Source organism: Aquarana catesbeiana, linkage group LG06, assembly GCF_042186555.1.
Source record: "Aquarana catesbeiana isolate 2022-GZ linkage group LG06, ASM4218655v1, whole genome shotgun sequence".
Lineage (NCBI taxonomy): Eukaryota > Metazoa > Chordata > Amphibia > Anura > Ranidae > Aquarana > Aquarana catesbeiana.
This window is the reverse complement of record NC_133329.1, coordinates 158,509,449-158,532,242: the sequence shown is the minus strand read 5'-3', so window position 1 is coordinate 158,532,242 and position 22,794 is coordinate 158,509,449. Positions and strand designations below refer to the sequence as shown.

At 42.9% G+C, this 22,794-nt stretch overlaps 1 protein-coding gene across 3 annotated transcripts in view; it reads right to left on the bottom strand.

Moving 5' to 3' along the window:
* SYT17 (synaptotagmin 17) overlaps nt 1-22,794 on the bottom strand; it is a 489,562-nt gene that overhangs the window by 179,533 nt on the left and 287,235 nt on the right. For all 3 annotated transcript variants that reach the window (XM_073591116.1, XM_073591118.1, XM_073591117.1), the window contains exons 6-7: nt 9,770-9,890; nt 6,147-6,302 (exon numbers count right to left, since the gene is read on the bottom strand). In XM_073591116.1, coding sequence (XP_073447217.1) covers nt 6,147-6,302; nt 9,770-9,890 — 277 coding nt within the window. The remainder of the gene's footprint in view (nt 1-6,146; nt 6,303-9,769; nt 9,891-22,794) is intronic.

The following is a 22,794-nucleotide window of genomic DNA, read 5'->3' as shown; positions in this document are numbered from 1 at the left end:
GTTTTGATGATGGGGGGGCCCAGGAGGAGATAGATCAACCCCCAACCCCCCTAACATGCCCATCAGTTGCTGCTGGAGCCACTGCGGGCCCCGCACAGCAGCTGCGGCCCTGACCTGGTCCCATAAGGCCTACAAGTCGCTCATCCTGTCCATTATTCTTTCCGCAGGGGAACAGCAGAAACTCTTCAATCAACTTTCTGGACTGATTACCCATCAGCCCTTGCACACCAGCTATAAGTAAGCGCTCACCATGAGTGCGAAACGCGTCAGTGAGCCTGTACATCCTGCCAGATTGTCCTGTACTTTTTGTGATCCAGTTTTTAAAATAAAGGCGTCTTTTGTAACTCAATCCGGTGTGCGGCATCCAGATCTTCTCACTTCAATCTCAGCTCTACCTTGCACACCAATCAGGTAAGCTACGTCCCTACCCCCACTAACTACTTATTTTGTTAACCCTTCCCCAGACCTGTTCCTCCCTTAGTCATGCCGACCCTGCATCTATTTTTTCTTCTCTGGGTCGCACTTTACAGCCATTTACTGTTAAAGGCAGGGTTGTTTATATACAATCGTAGTGAAATGCATAACTTATCGTTCATTACTCAATCCTTCAAAGGGGTATGTTGGTCAACAATAGAATGACAATGACTGACAAGTCCTCATCAACCAAAGACACAGCTTTCCTTCTCTGCCCTACTTGACTGACAGATAGCAGCATAAACGCTTTACATATGCAGCAATCCTGCAGGCTATTGCTCTCTGCTGTCAGGGCTAGTGTGACCCTGCCATAGTTACCTTTTCCAATGAAGAAATAAAGACACGGGAGTGCATTTACTCATTTTCTAGATTTCTACCCCTGAAGATTCTTTATTAAGGTAGAACCAAAGACTCTTCCTTTAATGTATCAAGATGGAAATGTGGAGGAACAAGTTCATTTATTTACCACACTTGAATGTCTAAAGTTACCCTCATAAACTGACTCATGCACTCCTGCTCCCAGAGAGATCTGCTCATGGTGGGGGTAATTCAGTAGCATTTGCTGCAGGTACAATTCCCATGACCACTACAGCTTCACACTAATTGTGGGGGCATGCAAGTTATCAAGGTTCGAGATTGAAGGTGTACCATACTGGTGTAGCACCCTCTCGTGTACAAAGATGTTAGGAAAATTTAGCAGACTCACAGTATGCACACTGGTTTACTGTAAGGCTGCTTTCACACTGAGGCGCTTTACAGGCGCTATAGCGCTAAAAAATAGCACTAAAAAATAGCGCCTGGAAAGTGCCTCTCCTCTCACTCCAGTGTAAAAGCCCGAGTGCTTTTACACTGGAGCAGTGTGCTGACAGGACGCTCAAAAATGTCCTGCAAGTAGCATCTTTGAGGCGATGTAGGAGCGGTGTATACATCGCTCCTAAAGCACCCCTGCCCATTGAAATCAATGGGCAGCACCATTTTTCGTCCATTAGCGGGGGTTAAAAGCACCCCGCTAGCGGCCGAAAAGCAATGCAAAAATGACGATAAAGCTCCGCTAAAAATAGCGACGCTTTACCGCTGATGCTCCCAACGCCCCAGTGTTGAAAGTGCTCTAAATGCTGTTTCTTCTGGCAGGAGAGTTTAGCAGCATTTGGTGTTTGGGAGTTTATTTATTTCATTGGCCAGAATTTTTATTTATTCTAGCCACTGAAATGAATAAACTCTGAAATGCTAAGCGCGCCAAGCGTTTAGGCACGTTTAGGCGCATTTACACGTGTTTGCCATTTTTTATCCCCAAAAGCTCCCCTCTTGAACCCGATTCTTCTGAGTTCAGGAGAGGAGGTTTCAATGCCTCTAAACTCGGCTGCTCTTAAACTCTGGTAAAAGCCTATGTGTGCATGGACACATAGGCTTTTTCTTGAGTTGAGTTTGGGGCTGTGGCAAAAAAACACGAAAAGCTCCAAAACATGAGTTTAGGACCTGCATGAGCCTGGGTAATTTTTGTGGGGTCAGATTTAAGTCAACTGGCAGGCTCTGCAGGCTGGAAATCTAGTACCTCCCCCTGGTTTCTGGAAACTTAGGAAAAGTTCTAGAACTTAGTGGGAGAAGGTATGAAAATGGAATCCTGACTATTTAGGGGATCTCTACCAATCCCTGGGCAAGGAGGGCCCAAAAGGTGGGGAGATGGGCCTTAAATATTGAAGAGCTTGGCCAGTTGGGGGGTTGTTGTCAGATAAAAGATAGAGTGTTGAGGTTGGAGTCATGTGGCCTATGATGGGTCACCGGGGCTGGGGGGCTCTGCCTCCAGGCTGGATCTGGGAAAGGAGCAAGTGAAATTGAACAGAGGAATGGAGTCCACTACCCCATTGTATCATCCAGGGGACACCCTGCCCGGTGAGCTAAGATCAATCCTGCAGGAGGCCTGAACAGCAATCTATGCAAGCTGCAGGATTCAAGGGACAGTGTAAGTACCTCTACCTGATCGCCCCCAAGGCCAACAAGGGAGAAGGCTGCCAGGTGCAACATTTAGCAAACTTTTGTTAGGACAGTGTCAGAGCTAACCTAAATTCCTTGCTCTAGGACAGTTTTTAAAGCAGCCAGGTGGGGTGGTATTTTCTGCAGAGGGGACAACGAGCTCCTGCAAGCAGTCAGGACTTTATGAGTTTTAACAAGGGGACATAGAGCTCCTGAAAGAGGAAATTTGCTTCTAATCCATTAAAGACTGATATTATTCTGGAGGGAGTACAGCCCAGGAGCCATTTTTTGTACATAGAAAAGGAGTTTGTTCTCAAGTTGTTCTATCAAGTTCAAGTCAGGCATCCCAAAATCCCTCATCCCTATCCAAGTTGATTTCCCTCAATAAAACAACACAAAAACAAGCCCATGGACTGGTCACTGACTCTGTATGTGTCAGGGCTGGGCTCTTAGCAGCTCCCTTCTCTGTGCTCAGGCTGCTCAGCTGCCAGATAATTGTCAGCAATCATTGATCCCTCAGTGGCTCACCTGGTTATCATTATCTGTTCATCAGTCCTGCCTACAGCCAGCCCCTTCTGGCTATTTAACCACTTAAGGACCAAGCCTCTTTCTGAGATTTGTTGTTTACAAGTTACAAACGGGTTTTTTTTAGCTAGAAAATTAATTAGAACCCCCAAACATTATATATTTTTTTTCTAACACTCTAGAGAATAAAATGGCGGTCGTTGCAATATTTTCTGTCACACCGTATTTGTGCAGCAGTCTTACAAGCGCTTTTTTTTGGGAAAAAATACACTTTTTTGAATTAAAAAATAAGACAACAGTAAAGTTAGCCCAATTTTTTTATACTGTGAAAGATAATGTTACGCTGAGTAAATTGATACCCAACATGTCACGCGACAAACTTTTACCCTTAAAAATCTCCATAAGCGACGTTTAAAAAATTCTACAGGTTGCATGTTTTGAGTTATAGAAGAGGTCTAGGGCTAGAATTATTGCTCTCACTCTACCGATCACGGTGATACCTCACATGTGTGGTTTGAACAACGTTTTCATATGCGGGCAGCGAGAGAGGGGCTCCCCCCTCCCGCTTACTGGAGCAGTCGGTAGCGGCGGTATGCGTTCGCTTCTGCACGCAAGCTCAGCGGGATGGGGCGCGTTTAAAAAAAAATTTTTTTTTTTCTTATTTAATTTACCTTTTATTTTTTATTTTTACACTGTTCTTTTAAAAAAATGTTGTCATTTATTCCTATTACAAGGAATGTAAAATAGAAAAAAAGCATGACAGGACCTCTTAAATATGAGATCTGGGGTCAAAAAGACCTCAGATCTCATATTTACACTATAATGCAATACAAAAAAAAAAATGTGTCATTAGAAAAAAAAAAAAAAAGGTCTTTTAAGAGCTATGGGCAGAAGTGACGTCGCTTCCACCCTGCAACGAAATGGAGATGGGGATGGGTGGGGGCCATCTTCCCCTCACTCGTCTCAATTTCAGGCTAGGGAGAGGATCCGATTGCCTCCGCCGCTACCGACTGCTCCAGTAAGCGGGAGGGGGGAGCCCCTCTCTCGCTGCCGATAAAAGTGTTCTTGCGACAAATCTGCTGCAGAGACCACTTTTATCTTGAAGTGGACTGTCCGCTGAAGAAGTGGATACTGGGGTTATGGCAGCTAGCTGCTGCCATAACAACGATATTCCTCTTCAAAGTACCGACATATAACGACCAGTAAGTGGTTAAACTGCCTTTTTCATTCCTTTCCTGTCTTCGCCTTGGTCAACATATCTGGAGATTCTCTGCTGTGTTCCTGTGCCTGGCTGACATCTCCTCTGGTTCCTGATCCTGTTTTTCTGACTACGCTGATCTCTGGTTTCCCAATTACTGGCCTGTCTGATTACTTGCTTTGGTGCTTCTGCCTCCACTGTGGGGACACCCAAATTTTAGTGTTAGGACCACAGATTACAGGGTGCCGTGACGTGGCTCTGTGGCTTACGCATGCATTTGCAAATGCGTGCGGACTGAACCCCTGTTTTTAACGCATACTGTTAGACAGGTCAATTGGTTGTCTGCGAGCTGGTGGTAAGTAGGCTTGGAGTTTTTTCCTGGGCATTCCCCAAGTTTTGTTGTTATCTGTTTGTGGCCTTCCAATGCCTCTTACTGCAATAGCCAGCTATAAGTGAGGGTGGTGGCAAGGTTTTGTAATCACTTGGGGTGTGTATTGGTCCAGCAACGCACCAGCACCTTTGCAGCCATTGTGCTATTTGTTGGGTGTTCGGTGTGTCCTGTACCTTTACGAAGGGGTGGGCTCCCTTCAGTCCACCTGCCCTCACTTATCCATTGGAATGCATGTGCCTCCACTGTGGGGACACCCAAATTTTTGTGTTAGGACCACAGATTACAGGGTGCCGTGACGTGGCTCTGTGGCTTACGCATGCATTTGCAAGTGCATGCGGACTGAACCCCTGTTTTTAACGCATACTGTTAGACAGGTCAATTGGTTGTCTGCGAGCTGGTGGTAAGTAGGCTTGGAGTTTTTTCCTGGGCATTCCCCAGGTTTTGTTGTTATCCATTTGGTTACCGATCCCTTGCTTGTGTTTTGACCATGTTTACTTATCTGTACTATTTTACCATTATATTAAAAGGTGTGATTTTTACTGAATTTCTCCCTCAGTCTGATTCATGGTTCCTGACAGTATGGAAATTGGAAAATGCAGGTTGCCTGACTGTGCAAGAATAGAGGGAACAAAAAATCCAGCGGCCCTCTAGAGGGTAGTGCTACACTGACAAAGATACTGAAAAAAAGTGCTTCTTTACAATTTTTCTTTATATTTCTATTCTAAAATCCAAGTCTTCTATTAAAAATGTACTGGTTTTAATAATTCTTCAAAATGCTTCTATCACACATCACAATTTTCTACATTAATCTTTACCAGAATTTCCATTATAAGCTGGTCCCATTATTATACTTCAATTTCCCATAAGACACATGCCTGTACTGCTAAAAACACTCACTTTCTCTATCTTTATGAGACAAAAGAAGAGAGGAGCAACAAACAACCACATAGTGTAGCATATCTTTATTCAGTGAAGTAGTTAAAAGCAGTAATTATTGCACTCGCAAATCTAGGAGAGAGCTAGGCATGTCACCATGTTAAGGAGAGTCCTTGAATTGAGGGATCAGGCAGAACCAGCTTTATGACCCAAAAAAAAAATGACAGTGCACCTCATCTATAAATATCGTTTTTCGTTTAGGAGCTTAGAAGTACTGTAGGCAGCATACATTTGTAATCTTTACAAGTGCATGCTGTTGCGTTGGAATGTTTATCCTTAAAATACGTACCTTTGGTAATATGCCTTGTGCATAGCGAGTTTTTTAAAAATCCAAGAAAGAAAGGGCAGACGCTGATTGACAATCTAGAGAATCAATGTGACAATGTTGATGGCTAGGTCCTTTATTATGTCCCCATCCTGCTGCAGTCCAAATGCTCACCTGAACTTAAAAGCAGTGGAATAGCAAGAACATGAAGCCTTGGCTGGCAGAATTAACATGTAATTAGGTGACCTTACAGTTCGGCAGAGAGAGAACCAAAGTAGCACATTTATCTATACTTTCATGCTATACAACATATTTTTTTCCATGGCCATAGTTTCTACTTTATTGACAGTTTTCAGTTATAAGGAATACCAAGCTATCTTACTCACCTGTAAATACCAAGCTTGCATTCTCCAGCTCTTCTTGTGGAACTTTAAAGCTGAAGGACTCGTTGTAGAAAGGATCAATGGTTCCTCTCATGAAACATGTCTTTTTGGTTTTCACTAACTTTAACCCGTGAACTAACTGAATCTTCACAAAAGGATCTAGAATAAATATATTAAGTAATTTAATTACAATATTAATTTTATGTTAACATATCAACAACAGATGTGACAAGCACATGTAACGAAAGAACCCCAAAACTATATTCCTTAAGTGAAATGCACATACAGTATCTCACAAAAGTGAGTACACCCCTCACATTTTTTGTAAATATTTTATTATATCTTTTCATGTGACAACACTGAAGAAATGACACTTTGCTACAATGTAAAGTAGTGAGTGTACAGCTTGTATAACAGTGTACATTTGCTGTCCCCTCAAAATAACTCAACACACAGCCATTATTGTCTAAATCGCTGGCAACAAAAGTGGGTACACTACTAAGTGAAAATGTCCAAATTAGGCCCAAAGTGTCAATATTTTCTGTGGCCACTATTATTTTCCAGCACTGCCTTACCTTCTTGAGCATGGAGTTCACCAGAACTTCACAGGTTGCCACTGGAGTTCTCATCCACTCCTCCATGATGACATCATGGAGCTGGTGGATGTTAGAGACCTTGCACTCCTCCACCTTTTGTTTAGGATTCCCCACAGATGTTCAACAGGGTTTAGGTCTGTAGACATGCTTGGCCAGTCCATCACCTATACCCTCAGCTTCTTTTGCATAGTAGTGGTCGTCTTGGAGGTGTGTTTGGAGTCGTTATCATGTTGGAATGCTGCCATGCGGCCCAGTCTCTAAAGGGAGGGGATCATGCACTGCTTCAGTATGTCACAGTACATGTTGGCATTCATGGTTCCCTCAATGAACTGTAGCTCCCCAGTGCTGGCAGCACTCATGCAGCCCCAGACCATGACACTCCCACCACCATGCTTGACTGTAGGCAAGACACACTTGTCTTTGTACTTCTCACCTGGTTTCCGCCACACACGCTTGACACCATCTGAACCAAATAAGTTTATCTTGGTCTCATCAGACCACAGGACATGGTTCCAGTAATCCATGTCCTTAGTCTGCTTGTCTTCAGCAAACTGTTTGCGGGCTTTCTTGTGCATCATCTTTAGAAGAGGCTTCCTTCTGGGATGACAGCCATGCAGACCAATTTGATGCAGTGTTCAGCATATGGTCTGAGCACTGACAGGCTGACCCCCACCCCTTCAACCTCTGCAGCAATGCTGGCAGCACTCATATGTCTATTTCCCAAAGACAACCTCTAGATATGATGCTGAGCACGTGCACTCAACTTCTTTGGTTGACCATGGCGAGGCCTGTTCTGAGAGGAACCTGTCCTTAAACCACTGTATGGTCTTGGCCATCATGCTGCAGCTCAGTTTCATGGTCTTGGCAATCTTCTTATAGCCTAGACCATCTTTATGTAGAGCAACTTTTTTTTTTTTCAGATCCTCAGAGTTCTTTGCCATGAGGTGCCATGTTAAACTTCCAGTGACCTGTATGGGTGAGTGAGAGCGACAACACCAAATTTAACACACATGCTCCCCATTCACACCTGAGACCTTGTTACACTAACGAGTAACATGATACCGGGAGGGAAAATGGCTAATTGGGCTCAATTTTGACATTTTCAGTTAGGGGGTATACTCACTTTTGTTGCCAGCAGTTTAGACAATACTTGTGTGTTGAGTTATTTTGAGGGGACAGCAGATTTACACTCTCATACAAGCTGCACACTCACTTCTTTACATTGTAGCAAAGTGTAATTTCTTCAGTGTTGTCACATGAAAAGATATAATAAAATATTTACAAAAATGTGAGAGGTATACTCACTTTTGTGAGATACTGTATGATGTGCCTCATTCCCCACAATAATAATGAGCTTGAAGAAATTCTTATAGAGATAATGAGGCACTTACTGTAAAATCTCCAGATTTCATTTGGAATAAAACTTCAGAAGGACACCCCTTTTAGATTCTATCTCTAGCCTTCATTGCACCAGTTGTAAAATAGCTTGTCTTCTTGTCACGCAATGTGTCACCTAGACTGTACTTATTTCTATGGAGACTCCTAGAGATTTAAGGATTTTAGTGGTCAAATTGACCATATAAAATCCTTAAAGTACAAACTTTTTTATTCTCCTGCCTCCAGCTCCCTTCTATCAATCTCCAAAAACTGAAAAATCTGTTCTGTTGTATTGGCCAGTTAAATGTTTTACACCAAATTTCCATCCCAGACCTTTCCTATTCCATTCCATTTTACATTTTCCACCTCCATATGATGTGTGTTTAATGACTACAGCAATTTTATTACTGGCAATGACGATTTTCTTTACATTTAATATTATGTACGATATAGCCGCAGTGCTATGGAGTCCCAATACCTTGCTAAATATGCATTTACATAACATATGAGAAATATAGAAATTATAGGGATTGACATCTCGACCCACACACCCAAATTCCCCTATGATATGACATATAAGCCAACCCTGGTGAGGACCTCAAAATTTGTTCCATCCTACCATTCTACTTTCTTTAGAGGCTCTGCCGAAATTGACACAGTGGTTTACATTTGGTGAACATGTCCAATAGCCCAGCAACTATGGGCAAAGACTCACCATGTTTTAGAACTTTTCTGAATTACAATCTTAGAATGAATCTTTGGGAGACTCTACTACTTGAGACGCCAGACAATGTCCTAAAGGGGACATTACTCTGCTCACTTATTTTTAATGCAACTAAACATGCAAGATCATGGACTTCAGAATAACATACCCAAAGAGTCACTGGGGACTTTTAGAATTGCATGTGTATGCAGATGAAGGAAGTTTTTACAAAAGCCTAATAGCTCTGGAGAGGCAACTTTCAGGTCATGGAAAACTAGTCATTCTTTACTTTCAGGAAGAGAAGGAAGCGAAACAGAGGATTGCTGTCACCTTCATTGATAAGAAACTCACTGCTATCCTCAGACAAATATGAGGTCTTTTTGCAGATATGGCAACTATGGATTGATTTCAGTTGTCCTAATGACAAATCTCCTCTAAGACTTTTGGAAGGAAACATTAGAGTGTAAGGTCTCTCCTTATTAGGCAGCCATGAAGTGGATACCCCCTTCCCCAGTGCTCCACTCAAACCCCCTTCACCTCATCTCCTTCTTGTCCTCTTCCCACCTCCTCTTTTCTTCTCTCTAGTTCTTAAAATGTGCTTTCTCAACCTCTTCTTTAAAGCAACCATTTACAATATCTATGCCCAACAGCCTGCTACCATCTTAACATCATTTTGACCTCCACTTAGAACTATCTGGGGGCTGAAAATATTTTCCCTCTCCATTACTTCCTTTTTTATGGACGCCTGCAACAAACTTTATTACTAACCTATGGTACCAAAAAAACCTATTACATTGTAAAATATATCTATTTCTCTACACTTTCGCTCCTGCCAAATGTTTTTTGCAATAACATTTTGTAAAAGCAAAATTCTGATATTTTTACAAGCCTTTCTGCAGCTGGTTCTGAAATAAAACTCTCAGCTTTAGAAATCAAGAAACAAGGCTTACCAGATCCCTGGCTCATATCAGTCTGAAGAAGTTGTTTTGCTCTGATAATATCCACATTCAATCTTCCAGCACTTGGCAGGTAATTAAGAGACAGAAGCAGCTCTCCCAGCTCGACTTCATTCTAAAACAAGAAGACGTATAAATGAAAACATGGTGTGTGCACAGAGTTCTCAATTCTTTGGCTACAGTCACTCAATGTGGCTTTGTCTTCTCAAAATATGACAGATGTTGGGTATAAAAGCATGTATTCATCCACTTTATAATGCAGATATTAGTACTGCTTAGTGATGATGACTACAGGATCTGTCACTGAGCTCCGAGTTAAAAAAAAAAAAAAAAAACACTAGGTAAAGTCACCTTTGCAAATCTTTATGTCTGTGTGGCTACTAATATTTTAAACAATTGTCATGGATGTTTTGCTACTAAGTAGTGCATCAAAGCTAGTTTACTTCAAAATCTCAAAAATGTCTAAATTTCTATATAATGTTTACGTTCCAAATTCACTTTGCCACCATTGAAATCAGTCTCTTCGGCATCCTTTCTCAGTGACATCACACCTGCAGAACACGGAATTATCTTTCTCCAGTCAGATCCAATCTCCAGCACACAGACTGGTTTTCCCCTTTAAGACCCCACCCCTAGCACACACACACACTGTGCTTCTCCTCCAACCGCCTGCCTACCAAGCCTATTCTGGCACTTCTCATATACACTATATTGTCAAAAATATTGGGAAACCTGCCTTTACACGCACATGAACTTTAATGGCATCCCAGTCTTAGTACGTAGGGTTCAATATTGAGTTGGCCCACCCTTTGCCGCTATAACAGCTTCAACTCTTCTGGGAAGCCTGCCCACAAGGTTTAGGAATGTGTCTATGGAAATGTTTGACAATTCTTCCAGAAGCGCATTTGTGAGGTCAGGCACTGATGTTGGATGAGAAGGCCTGGCTTGCATGTACATGTAAAAACTAGATTATTACTTAGAACCCCCAAACATTATATATTTTATGAAAAAAAAGACCTGGGGTGAAAAAATATGCTGGTTGCTGCAATATTTATGTCACACGATATTTGTACCAGGGTTTTTCAAATGCAAATTTTTTGGAAAAAATACCCTTTATTGAAATTTAGCAAAACAATACCTTATTGTTTGGTAAAATATAACAGATGATGTTACACCAAGTTAATAGATACCTAACATGTCACGCTTTAAAACTGCGCGCGCCTGTGAAATGGCGACAAACTACCGTAATAAAAATATCCATAGGCAACGCTTTAAAAGCCTTTACAGGTTACCAGTTTAGAGTTACATAGGAGATCTGTTGCTAGAATTATTGCTCTCACTCTGACGTCCATGGTGATACTCAAATGTGTGGTGCGATCGCCGCTTAAATATGTGCGCAAGACTGACGTACGCGTTCGCATTTGCGTGTGAGCATGGGGGGACAATGGAGTTTTAATTTTGTTTTTTTTTATTATTATTTATTTATTTACATTATCTCTTTAATTTTTCATCAACTTTACTGAACAACATTCCTTATGACACATCCTCCTTATGATGAGATCTGGGGTCTATTAGACCTCGGCCCTCAAAAGCATCTGATCAAACAAAGATTTGTTTGATCAGATGCTTTCACAAGCCGTTCACAGCTTGTAAACAACATACTGAAACTGGAAATGACAAAATGCTTGTTGCTTACAATTTCATAGACCATAAACATAACATGATTGGAGAACATTTGTTCCTTCCTTATTTGGATTGTAAGCGGTGGGGGCCTGGGAAATTGGGGGAAGGCAGAGGAAGCCGACGGGGGTGAGGGTAGGGCTTCCTCTACATTTAAAAGTGATCCAGAGGCTATTTAGCCACTTGGGTCGCTTTTAAATTATTCAGCATCAGCTGCTGAAAAAAAAGATACCAGGCTCATGACTGCAGCTGCAGCAATGGCCCTGGTAGAACCACCTAAATCAGAGGGTACATCCACATAGGGAAAACGGTTAAAGTTAAGCTGGGCATAGATGGATTGAAATTCAGCTGGTTCAGCAGGGACTGGCTGAATTTTGATCCATGTATGGCTGCTCCCGCTAGACAGAAATTGATTTAATGATTGATTTCTGTTTTACGGGCTTGTTGGAAAGCATTTTTTGATCAATGGCTGCAACCAATGTGCTGTAGGAGTTGATCAGTGTATCCTGACAGTGGAGAGTCCCCACTTTCAGAATACAATGTCTCAGCGGAGAGGATTCTTCTATCCAGCTTGATTGTGTGGATGGAGGAATCTGAACAAAAATGATCCATCTATGGCCAGCCTTACTCACAAAGGATGAAGCCACTCCTAAGACTTCAGCAATCCTGAACTCCAGCTCGTAGAGGGCTTAATTATAGAACTTCCAGAGACCTCTCAGTCTGCAGTCACACACTCCCACCAAGAATATGGAATATTAAACAAAGTCCATGTCCCCCACATGGAAATTGTACACTGAGCTCAGACACACAGTCAGCCCCAGCACACCTCACCCCCTAGTATCCGTACCAGAAGCAATGACCCTCCAATACACAGAGCTCTCTAGCCAGATTTATAATAGCAGAGTATGAGCATTAACCCAGCAGTGACCATTCTGAATTGTGCATTACCTCTCAGTGGTCAGGTACCATAGCAGAAGTGTTAACCCCCTCCCCCTAAGGCCCCCATCATTTAAGAGTGATCTCCTCATTGAGCTGTCTGCAGTGTATGAGATCTGCTTCAAGAGCATGTGCATCAACTCCTCAGTGATAAATACTAGTATGTGTGCTTTAACCCCTGAGTGACCTCTCTCCAGGATATAAACATTAACATTCATAAACAGCAGCTTAGATGCATTACCCTCTCAGTGCCCATTCCTCTGTGCATATGTGATAGCTCCCTAATACTCAACCCTTAGCCCATGTACACTATCTTCTCAGACTTCAGCCCACTCTCTGCTGAAAATGGGTGACAGGAGTGCAAAACGAACTGCACTCCTGTGATCCATAGGAGAAGTCCAGCCAAACGAGCTTTGGCTGGACTTCTCCTTTAACTGCAGACAGGAAACAGGAAATTTTATTTATTCAGGAAGAAGACATAGAGTATAATCATAGATGCAGCTAAAAACTTATCAACACTGACTTCTACTGGCTGATGTAGTTAGAAGCCTTTGCATCTCATCCCATGAATTTGGCTTTAACGCTTTCGCCGCCAGGTCCATACGTCGTACGGACCGGGGGGGGTATCACACACAATCCAGTGGCTGCAGCCACCAGGATTGTGTGTAGAAACTGACAGGCAGACTCCTGCCTGTCAGGTGAGAGCATTGCTTGCACACACCCCGGTACAGGTGCTCCACCATGCTTACTGGGCTCTGCTTGCCCATTGGCGGGGGATCTCCATGTCGGGTGGTGGTGGTGGGTAGAGGGGAAAGAGAAGAGCGGACACACGTCCGCTCTCCTCCCCTTCTTCTTGTGACCAGGAAAGCGATGTCTCTGACGTCACTTCCGGGTCAAGCTCTCAGTGTCCCCGGCTCGCTTTGTCGGGAAAGGATGTTTTGCAATGCAGTGGAGTACACAATAAAGAGAACCTATCACCTAAAAATCATCACATAGGGGACTGTTTGTCCCCATGTGATGAAAAAAAAAGTTAAGTAAAGAAAAATATATATATTTTTTGCAAAAAATAAAGTTACACCCAAGCACATAAAATCCCCCCAAAAAAGATTTCGAGGCCCCCCTCCCCCACATATACATACGCACGAACATTAACGCATTTGTCGGAGCTCCTACAGGTAAAAACGTTCATTCCAATACATGTTACATATCGCCACACACGCCAGAGTGAGAGCAATAATTCTAACACAAGACCTCCTTTGTAACACTAAACTGATACCTATAGGGGGCTTTTGAAGCGTCGCCGATAGAAAATATAAGGTACTGAAGTTTGAAGTCGTTTCACAGGTGTACAAAAATTTAAGTTTGGGTATCTATTTACATGGTGCAACCTAGTCTTTTATATTTTTATCAGGAACCATGAATCAGACCAAGAAAGAAGTATAGTTAAATCACACTCGTTTAATAAAAATAATAATAGGGTAAACAGAGTAAGCGTAGTCAAAACAAGCCAAAGTTCAGTAAGCGGATCGGGTAGTCAACTGGATAAAAAAAAAGAAAGAGAAAACCTGCGCTATCAAGCAAAAAATAGATATAACTGCAGCTGCAACAAAACCACAAACATCAATGAGGTGAAAAATTACATACAAAGAAAAAATTGTGCACTTGAATTATATATTTAAATCTATATTACATGATTATCATAAGTAGATAAACAAATAAATAAAAAAGTAAATAAAAAACACCATCAAAGTTAATTGTGAGTGAATTAGAAAGTCGCTATGCTACAGAGCAAACAGCGACATGTAAGTCGAATACTAATATTGACCATTGCATACATATAAACCAACAACAAAGTTATAAACTGGTGTGCAAAAAAGAAAAAACAAAAAAAACAAAGGTTATTCCACCCAAGTGCAAAGTCATAAGTGAAAAAGTTCAAAATTGCATCCTGAGTCGCAGGAAAAACGCATAACCAAGGGCCCCTTTGAAGACGTGACCTATCACGAAACATGTAGGGCGTGGCTACGCAGTTTATTTATACACACTAAGGAATGCAATTCATGAATTTTGGATATGCGTTTTTACTGCGACTCAGGATGCAATTTTGAACTTTTTCACTTATGACTTTGCACTTGGGTGGAATAACCTTTGTTTTTTTGTTTTTTCTTTTTTGCACACCAGTTTATAACTTTATTGTTGGTTTATATGTATGCAATGGTCAATATTAGTATTTGACTTACATGTCGCTGTTTGCTCTGTAGCAAAGCGACTTTCTAATTCCTTCACAATTAACTTTGATGGTGTTTTTTATTTATTTTTTAATTTATTTGTTTATCTACTTATGATAATCATGTAATATAGATTTAAATATCTAATGCAAGCGTACAATTTTTTCTTTGGATCGGGTAGTCAGCCAAGCAAATGTCAGAGAGCCAGAGATAAACATAGCAGTACAGCAAGCAGGATCAGGAGCCAGAAGGAACGTCAGCTGAGCAAGTCTTCAACAGGAACGCAGGAGAAAGTCTCTGTGATGTTGACAAAGGCAAAGGCAGAGATCAAGTGAGCTGGACGACTTTAAGTAGGCAGGACTGACGAGCAGAGTCAACATCAGCTGGGTAACTGTGGAGAGAGATGGGAGCTGGCAATTAGCCGAAAGCTGAGCGGTCAGCTCAGAGAAGGAAGGGCTGAGCCCAGCCCTGACAGTACCCCCTCCTCAACGACCCCCCCCTTGGAGGACCACCGGGCTTGAGGGGAAAACGCCTATGGAAATCACGGAGGAGGACAGGGGCATGTACATCCAAGGATGAGACCCAAGAGCATTCCTCCAGACCGTACCCCTTTCAATGCACCAGGTACTGTATGCGCCCACGAAACCTACGGGAGTCAACAATGGACTGTACTTTATACTCCTCATGGTTCTCAACCTGTATAGGGTGAGGATGTGGCACCGAGGTGGTAAAGCGATTGCAGACCAAAGGTTTCAATAAGGAGACATGAAACACATTTGAGATGTGCATACTAGGAGGAAGGTCCAAGGCGTAAGCCACTGGGTTAATCCTGTGAAGGATACGGAAAGGCCCAAAAAATGAGGTGCGAACTTCAAAGAAGGAACACAAAGTCGGAGGTTGCGAGACGACAGCCAGACTCTCTCCCCAAACTGGTAGGAAGGTGCAGGCAGGCGTCTGCGGTCAGCATGGAGTCTGTACCTATCGTTAGCATGTTGCAAAGCCTCCTGAACTTGTGCCCAAGTGGAACGAAGGCCACGGAGATGCTCCTCCAACGCAGGAATACTCTGCGGAACAAACGAGCCAGGCAACATGAAAGGTTGGAAACCATAATTCCCCATAAACGAGGACAATCGGGAAGCAGAATTCAAGGCATTGTGAACAAACTCTGCCCATAATAATAGGTCTGACCAGTTGTTATGATGGTCAGAAATATAGCAACGTAAGAATTGCTCCAATGACTAATTGGCTCGTTCTGCGGCCCCATTAGACTGCGGGTGATACGCAGAGGAGAAAGCAAGCTGAATTCCCAACTGTGCACAAAAGGCTCACCAGAACCGGGAGACAAACTGACTACCCCTGTCTGAGACAATCACCTTGGGTAGCCCATGTATGCGAAAGATTTCCCGAGCAAAAATTGAAGCCAGTTCCTTAGAAGTGGGCAGCTTCTTAAATGGAATACAGTGACACATCTTTGAGAACCGGTCAACCACCATAAGGATAACAGTGTTGCCTTGGGAGTTGGGTAACTCCACAATGAAATCCATGGACAGGTGGGTCAAGGGCCTCTCTCCATTGGGTATATGTTGTAGGAGGCCCACTGGAAGGTGTCGTGGAGTCTTACTCTGAGCACACACGGAACAAGCAGCTACAAAGGTAGTTACATCAGCCCATAGACTAGGCCACCAGAATTGTTGGGAAATGGCCCAAATGAGTTCATTCTTCCCAGGGTGGCCAGCTGCCTTGGGAGAATGGTAAGTCTGGAGCACGGCAGTACGGAGACTCTCTGGGACAAAGCAGCAGTCACAAGGTTTCTCAGGAGAAGCATGGACCTGAGCAGCAAGAATTTTGTCACCCAAAGGAGAAGTAAGACTGGTGCGAACTGTAGCTAGAATACGATCAGGAGGAATCACAGGAATCGGAACCAACTCCAACTTGGAAGTGGAGGAAATTTGTGGTGACAAGGCGTTAGCCCTTACATTCTTAGTACTTTGTAAGAATGAGAATGTAATTAAAACTCGACAAGAAAAGAGCCCATTGTGCCCTTTTGGGAGAGAGGCGCTTAGCCTCAGACAAGAATGTGAGATTCTTATGGTCGGTAAGAATGAGAACCGGCACAGTGGTACCTTCAAGGAGATGTCTCCATTCTTCCAGGGCTAAAATGATCGCCAACAGCTCTCTGTCACCAATCTCGTAATTGCACTCTGCAGGTGACAATTTCTTGGAAAAGTCATACTGATGCATAGCGCTCTCAGAGTTAGGACGTTGAGACAGAAGGGCGCCAACTCCAGTCTCAGAAGCATCAACTTCTAGGATAAAAAGCAACGTAGGATCAGGATGTGCCAACACAGGAGCAGAAACAAAGCCAGTCTTGAGACTCTCAAAAGCCTTAATGAACTCCGGAGACCAACTCTGTGGGTTACCATCCTTTCTAGTCATATCAGTCAGGGGCTTGACCAGAGACAAGAAGTTATGAATAAAATTCCGATAATAGTTGGCAAAGCCCAGGAAACACTGCAGAGGACGTAAACCCACGGGTCGGGGGCACTGTAGGACTGCCAAAAGTTTCTCTGGGTCCATCGAAAAACCAGCAGTGGAAATGACATAGCCCAGGAATTTAACCTGTTCACGATGGAATTCGCACTTCTCCAGTTTACAATAGAAATTGTTTTCTCTTAGTTTATGAAGCACACGACAGACATCTGTGTGGTGGCTCTCCAGGGACTTGGAAAATATGAGGATATCATCGAGATAAACCACCACACATAACTGCAGCAAATCTCGGAAGACATCCTTAATAAATTCCTGGAAAACTGCCGGGGCGTCACAAAGGCCAAAAGGCATTACGAGGTACTCATAATGGCCTGTTCTGGTATTAAACGCAGTTTTCCACTCGTCGCCCTCCCTAATCCGCACGAGATTGTATGCCCCTCTCAAATCAAGCTTTGTGAAAACCGTTGCTCCCTTGAGGCGGTCAAATAACTCTGTAATCAACTGAATCGGGTAGGCATTCTTAATCGTGAAACGATTGAGACCCCTCTAATCCATACAAGGTCTCAGTTCACCGCTCTTCTTCTTCACAAAGAAGAAACAAGCACCAGCAGGAGACGAGGATTTGCGGATGAAACCTCAAGAACGTGTGTCTGCAACATACTCCTCTATGGCTTTATCCTCCAAGACCGACAAAGGGTAAACGAGGGAGTATGGTACCAGGTTGAAGGTCAATTGCACAATCATAAGGCCGGTGTGGAGGCAAACTACTGGCTTGACCTTTGTCAAAGACATCTCTAAAATCGCTGTACTCCACCGGCAGGGAGGAGAGTGAAGAGGTGCACAGGACCTTGGCTACCTTCTGGAAGCATGTCTCACTGCATTGTGTGCATCTGAGTCTGAAGTCAATTAGGATGGCAAACGTGATCAACCTCTCTAGCTCAGTGGGTATATCTCAGGCTGTTATCTCGTCCCTGATGGAATCCGAGAGACCATGAGAAAAAGCAGCCACGAGGGCCTCATTGTTCCAAGCAACCTCTGCTGCCAGAGTGCGGAATTCAATGGCGTAGTCAGCACCAGTTCTCGTACTCTGTTTGATGGACATGAGGCACTTGGCAGCAGAAGCGGAGCGTGCGGGAACGTCAAATATCACGAAACCTACTTTGCTTCTGTCCATGGAAAACGCCTGGGGCAGCATCTCAAAGTAAATCTCAACCTGGTTGAGAAACTCTCTGCATTGAACTGGATCGCCCCCAGATCACTGGGGAAGCGGACCGGAACCAGACATACCTCTTATAGAGGTAATACTCGAGGTGGGTGCCTGCACAGAGACTGGTGCAGCAGCAGGGACAGCCTGCAACTCAGGTTGTACCGGAGCAGCGACAGTGGGAGTTTCCAGGTGAGCCGTGTGACTCTGGAGCGTTTGTAACGGTATGGCAAACTGATCCATGCGGTGATCTTCCTCATCCAATCTGGAAAAAATATTACCAACAAGTGGATTGGCTGTAGTTTCTGAATTCATGGCCTTCGCCTACTATCAGGAACCATGAATCAGACCGAGACAGAAGTATAGTTAAATCACACTTGTTTAATAAAAATAATAATAAGGTAAACAGAGTAAGCGTAGTCAAAACAAGCCAGAGTTCAGTAAGCGGATCGGGTAGTCAGCCAAGCAAATGTAAGAGAGCCAGAGATAAACGTAGTACAGCAAGCAGGATCAGAAGCCAGAAGGAACGTCAGCCGAGAAAGTCTTCAACAGGAACACAGGAGAAAGTCTCTGTGATGTTGACAAAGGCGAAGGCAGAGATCAAGTGAGCTGGACGACTTTAAATAGGCAGGACTGACGAGCAGAATCAACAACAACTGGGTAACTGTGGAGAGAGATGGGAGCTGGCAATTAGCCGACAGCTGAGCGGCCAGCTCAGAGCAGGAAGGGCTGAGCCCAGCCCTGACAATTTTATCAAAAATTTGGGTAATTGATTGCGTTTGTTCGCCCTAAAATTCACGTTAGTGTGTTTTTTACAGAAATTTTGTGTTTTCTAGACCTTTGCAGTAATATCATGTGACATAAAAAATTGCAACTACCACTATTTTATTCTCTAGGGTATCTGCTTTCAGAAAATATATATTTGTGGGTTTTGTGTAATCTTCAGGCCTAAAATGATTTTAACATGTGTGCAAAAAATGCAAAAATGGCGCTGGCAGCGAAAGGGTTAATGCTACACGAGCAACATAGGACAGATGTTTGGCTGGGATGCCCTTTATTGCTTCTGGTGGTTTTCATGATTGAAGCCACTTGTGGCCTGGTTTCTTCTTTCACATTGTTTGGATTGTCTGCATTAATTTCTATTTTTGTGTCACTTTATTGCTTATCTTCATTTGACACTGATGTGTAATTTTCCCTAAGTTTGAAGCGTTTGTGTTAGTTCATGAAGTTTTGTACACATTAAAGTTTCATCAACAATTACACATCTGCTTATGGTTACCTTGTTTGTGTCTTTGTGTGGAATTCTGTATACCTTTTGAGATTCACTGTACCCCACAAGTATACCTTCCTTTGCGCAAGCATCTCATTTTGTACATTTTTCTTTTGGGATGTGCACATAGACTTTGCTTCCAAAACTTTTTAGAGTGTTCAAGTTCGGGGGCCATTCCATTCCACAGTTAAAATGGAGTTTTCTCTGTTGATTTTCCTGGTAGTTAATTTTGGAGATAGCATGCGGTCATAATTGCCTTCCCCTAGTGTGGTTGGCATATCTGCATCAAACGGAATGGTTCTTCCACTCTCACAAATAGTACGGTTCATTTTTCTCCAACCCCGTTTTGTTCTGTGTTGTTTGGTACAGTAATTTAGTAATTTAGTAAATATTATGCCATGCTTTCTGAGAATCGCCTGGGTGTTATCACCTGTACTATACTTTAGTCATTTTGCCAAATTTGTTGCTTACTTGAGCAAATACTGTTCAAGTTTTTCTGGTAGTTTACTTTTGTTGTGTAACAGATATAGTGTAGTATAGTGCGGTATACCTGGAGTAATCATCTATAAGTGAGAAAATACCTCATCTTTCCTGGAGTAAATTTTTCCATTGGACCGCAAAGATCTGAATGTATTAAGTCCAGATGTTACTTCTTAGCTCTGCTGTTACTCTGTTTTGGAAAGGCTTTTCTTGTCATTTTTTTATTTATACAGCTGGTGTATTTCATTGTTTGGTCACTAATTGTTATTCCACTTGCATAGTCATTCTCACTTAGTTATTATGTCAGGACTTCTGTGCTCAAGTCGTCTGTGCCATGTGTGAATACAGTTTGAATGTTTTTCCTCCTTGGCAGTGTTAACCACCTCATTGCAGTTCAGCTTATACAGTTCATCTGTAATTTTAGCCTCTGCAAATAAAAAAACCCCTTTTGTGATGGCACAACTGTCAGCCTTGTTTTGTGAGCTTCTTCACTGACAAAAGATTAGTTTGAAGAGCAGGGACATAAAGAGCATTTTTCACAGGTATCTTTCTGGTGACACTCTAGGAAATAGGACAGTAAAGAAAACCATCTTCTATTCCTTCTGATTCCATTATGTGCCCATTAGCTGTGATTCATTTTTCTTTTTTTATCTGGTCAAGGTGAATAAAGAAATTTCTGTAATTTGTCATGTGATTCATAGCTCCTGAATCAACACACCATGCCTGCAAAGATGAGGTGCGACTTTTGCATTGAAAAAACATATTCGTTATCTGAAGAGAAATCAGTGTCTTCCTTCACACCTTTTGGCATTTTGTAGTTTAGTTTGTTTTTGAAATTAAGCTTTCCAGATTCCGCAATCTGCTTTTAAATGACCTTGTTTTTTGCACACAAAACATTCACGTGTTTATTGTTTCATGTTACTGGTTTTATTCATATTTTTCATCTTTAAAGCAGACTTTGCGACAGAAGTACCATCACTATTAATGCTTTCTGTTTTATGCTTATATTCATACACTCACTTGCCCTTAACATATTCCAATGTAAGTTCATCATCTTGACGTGCATCAAGTGCTGTGACAAGCTTTTCTATAACTTTCTGGTAAGCCACTGAGTAATAAAGCTACGACATGAAAATCTTTTATATTTTCTTATATACTTCTCAGGTGTTAAACCATTTCCAAGGTGTGTTTTATGTAATCCTGAATATCCTGGCCATTCATCAGCTTAGTTTCATATAGCTTTCTAATCAAATACAAAAAAAGAGCTGAGATTAGCTCTTTCAGGCACCTTTTGTTACCCTTCCCATGTTTCTTTAACAGTTTCACACTTACATATATAGTGCTGTGAAAAAGTATTTGCCCCCTTTCTGATTTTTTTTTTTTGCATATTTGTCACACTTAAATGACTCGGATCATCAAACAAATTTTATTGTTACACACAAAGATAACCTTTGTGCCACTTACTACTGAACCCCTGCACGCTGTGTCCCTTAAAGCCACAGCCAGCATTAAGCACAATGAAAATCACACCCAACTTTTGCTGCGCCGTGGAGCACTTTTTCTCAGGTGCGGGGGCCCAACTTATGATCCTGCACACAGGCCCACTGCTTTCAGAAAATGCCCCTGGCCTGAGCTCATCATTGCACAACCATTCCAGATGCTTGTATGTGACATCACATACAAGTGCGTGGGCTGGATACAAGAGGTGGATTACCAGGATGAGTGTGCCAGGACAGGTAGATGTGTCTCATCTCTGCTTCCTTTCACCACTCTGCATATCACACATATCATATATAAGAAGAGAGTACAGCAGTGGAGCAGATGAGCGGGGGGGTACAAAGGTGGGGCAGATGTGTAGGGGGGGTACAGGGGTGGAAGAGATGAGAAGCGGGTTCAGCAGTGGGACAGAAGAGCAGGGGGGTTCAGTGTTGGGCCAGACAAGAATGGGGTTACAGTGGTGGGACAGATGAGAAGGGGGTTACAGTGGTGGAACAGGTGAGCAGGGGGTTTCAGTGTTACCCTTCCCATGTTTCTTTAACAGTTTCACACTTACATATATAGTGCTGTGAAAAAGTATTTGCCCCCTTTCTGATTTTTTTTTTTTGCATATTTGTCACACTTAAATGACTCGGATCATCAAACAAATTTTATTGTTACACACAAAGATAACCTTTGTGCCACTTACTACTGAACCCCTGCACGCTGTGTCCCTTAAAGCCACAGCCAGCATTAAGCACAATGAAAATCACACCCAACTTTTGCTGCGCCGTGGAGCACTTTTTCTCAGGTGCGGGGGCCCAACTTATGATCCTGCACACAGGCCCACTGCTTTCAGAAAATGCCCCTGGCCTGAGCTCATCATTGCACAACCATTCCAGATGCTTGTATGTGACATCACATACAAGTGCGTGGGCTGGATACAAGAGGTGGATTACCAGGATGAGTGTGCCAGGACAGGTAGATGTGTCTCATCTCTGCTTCCTTTCACCACTCTGCATATCACACATATCATATATAAGAAGAGAGTACAGCAGTGGAGCAGATGAGCGGGGGGGTACAAAGGTGGGGCAGATGTGTAGGGGGGGTACAGGGGTGGAAGAGATGAGAAGCGGGTTCAGCAGTGGGACAGAAGAGCAGGGGGGTTCAGTGTTGGGCCAGACAAGAATGGGGTTACAGTGGTGGGACAGATGAGAAGGGGGTTACAGTGGTGGAACAGGTGAGCAGGGGGTTT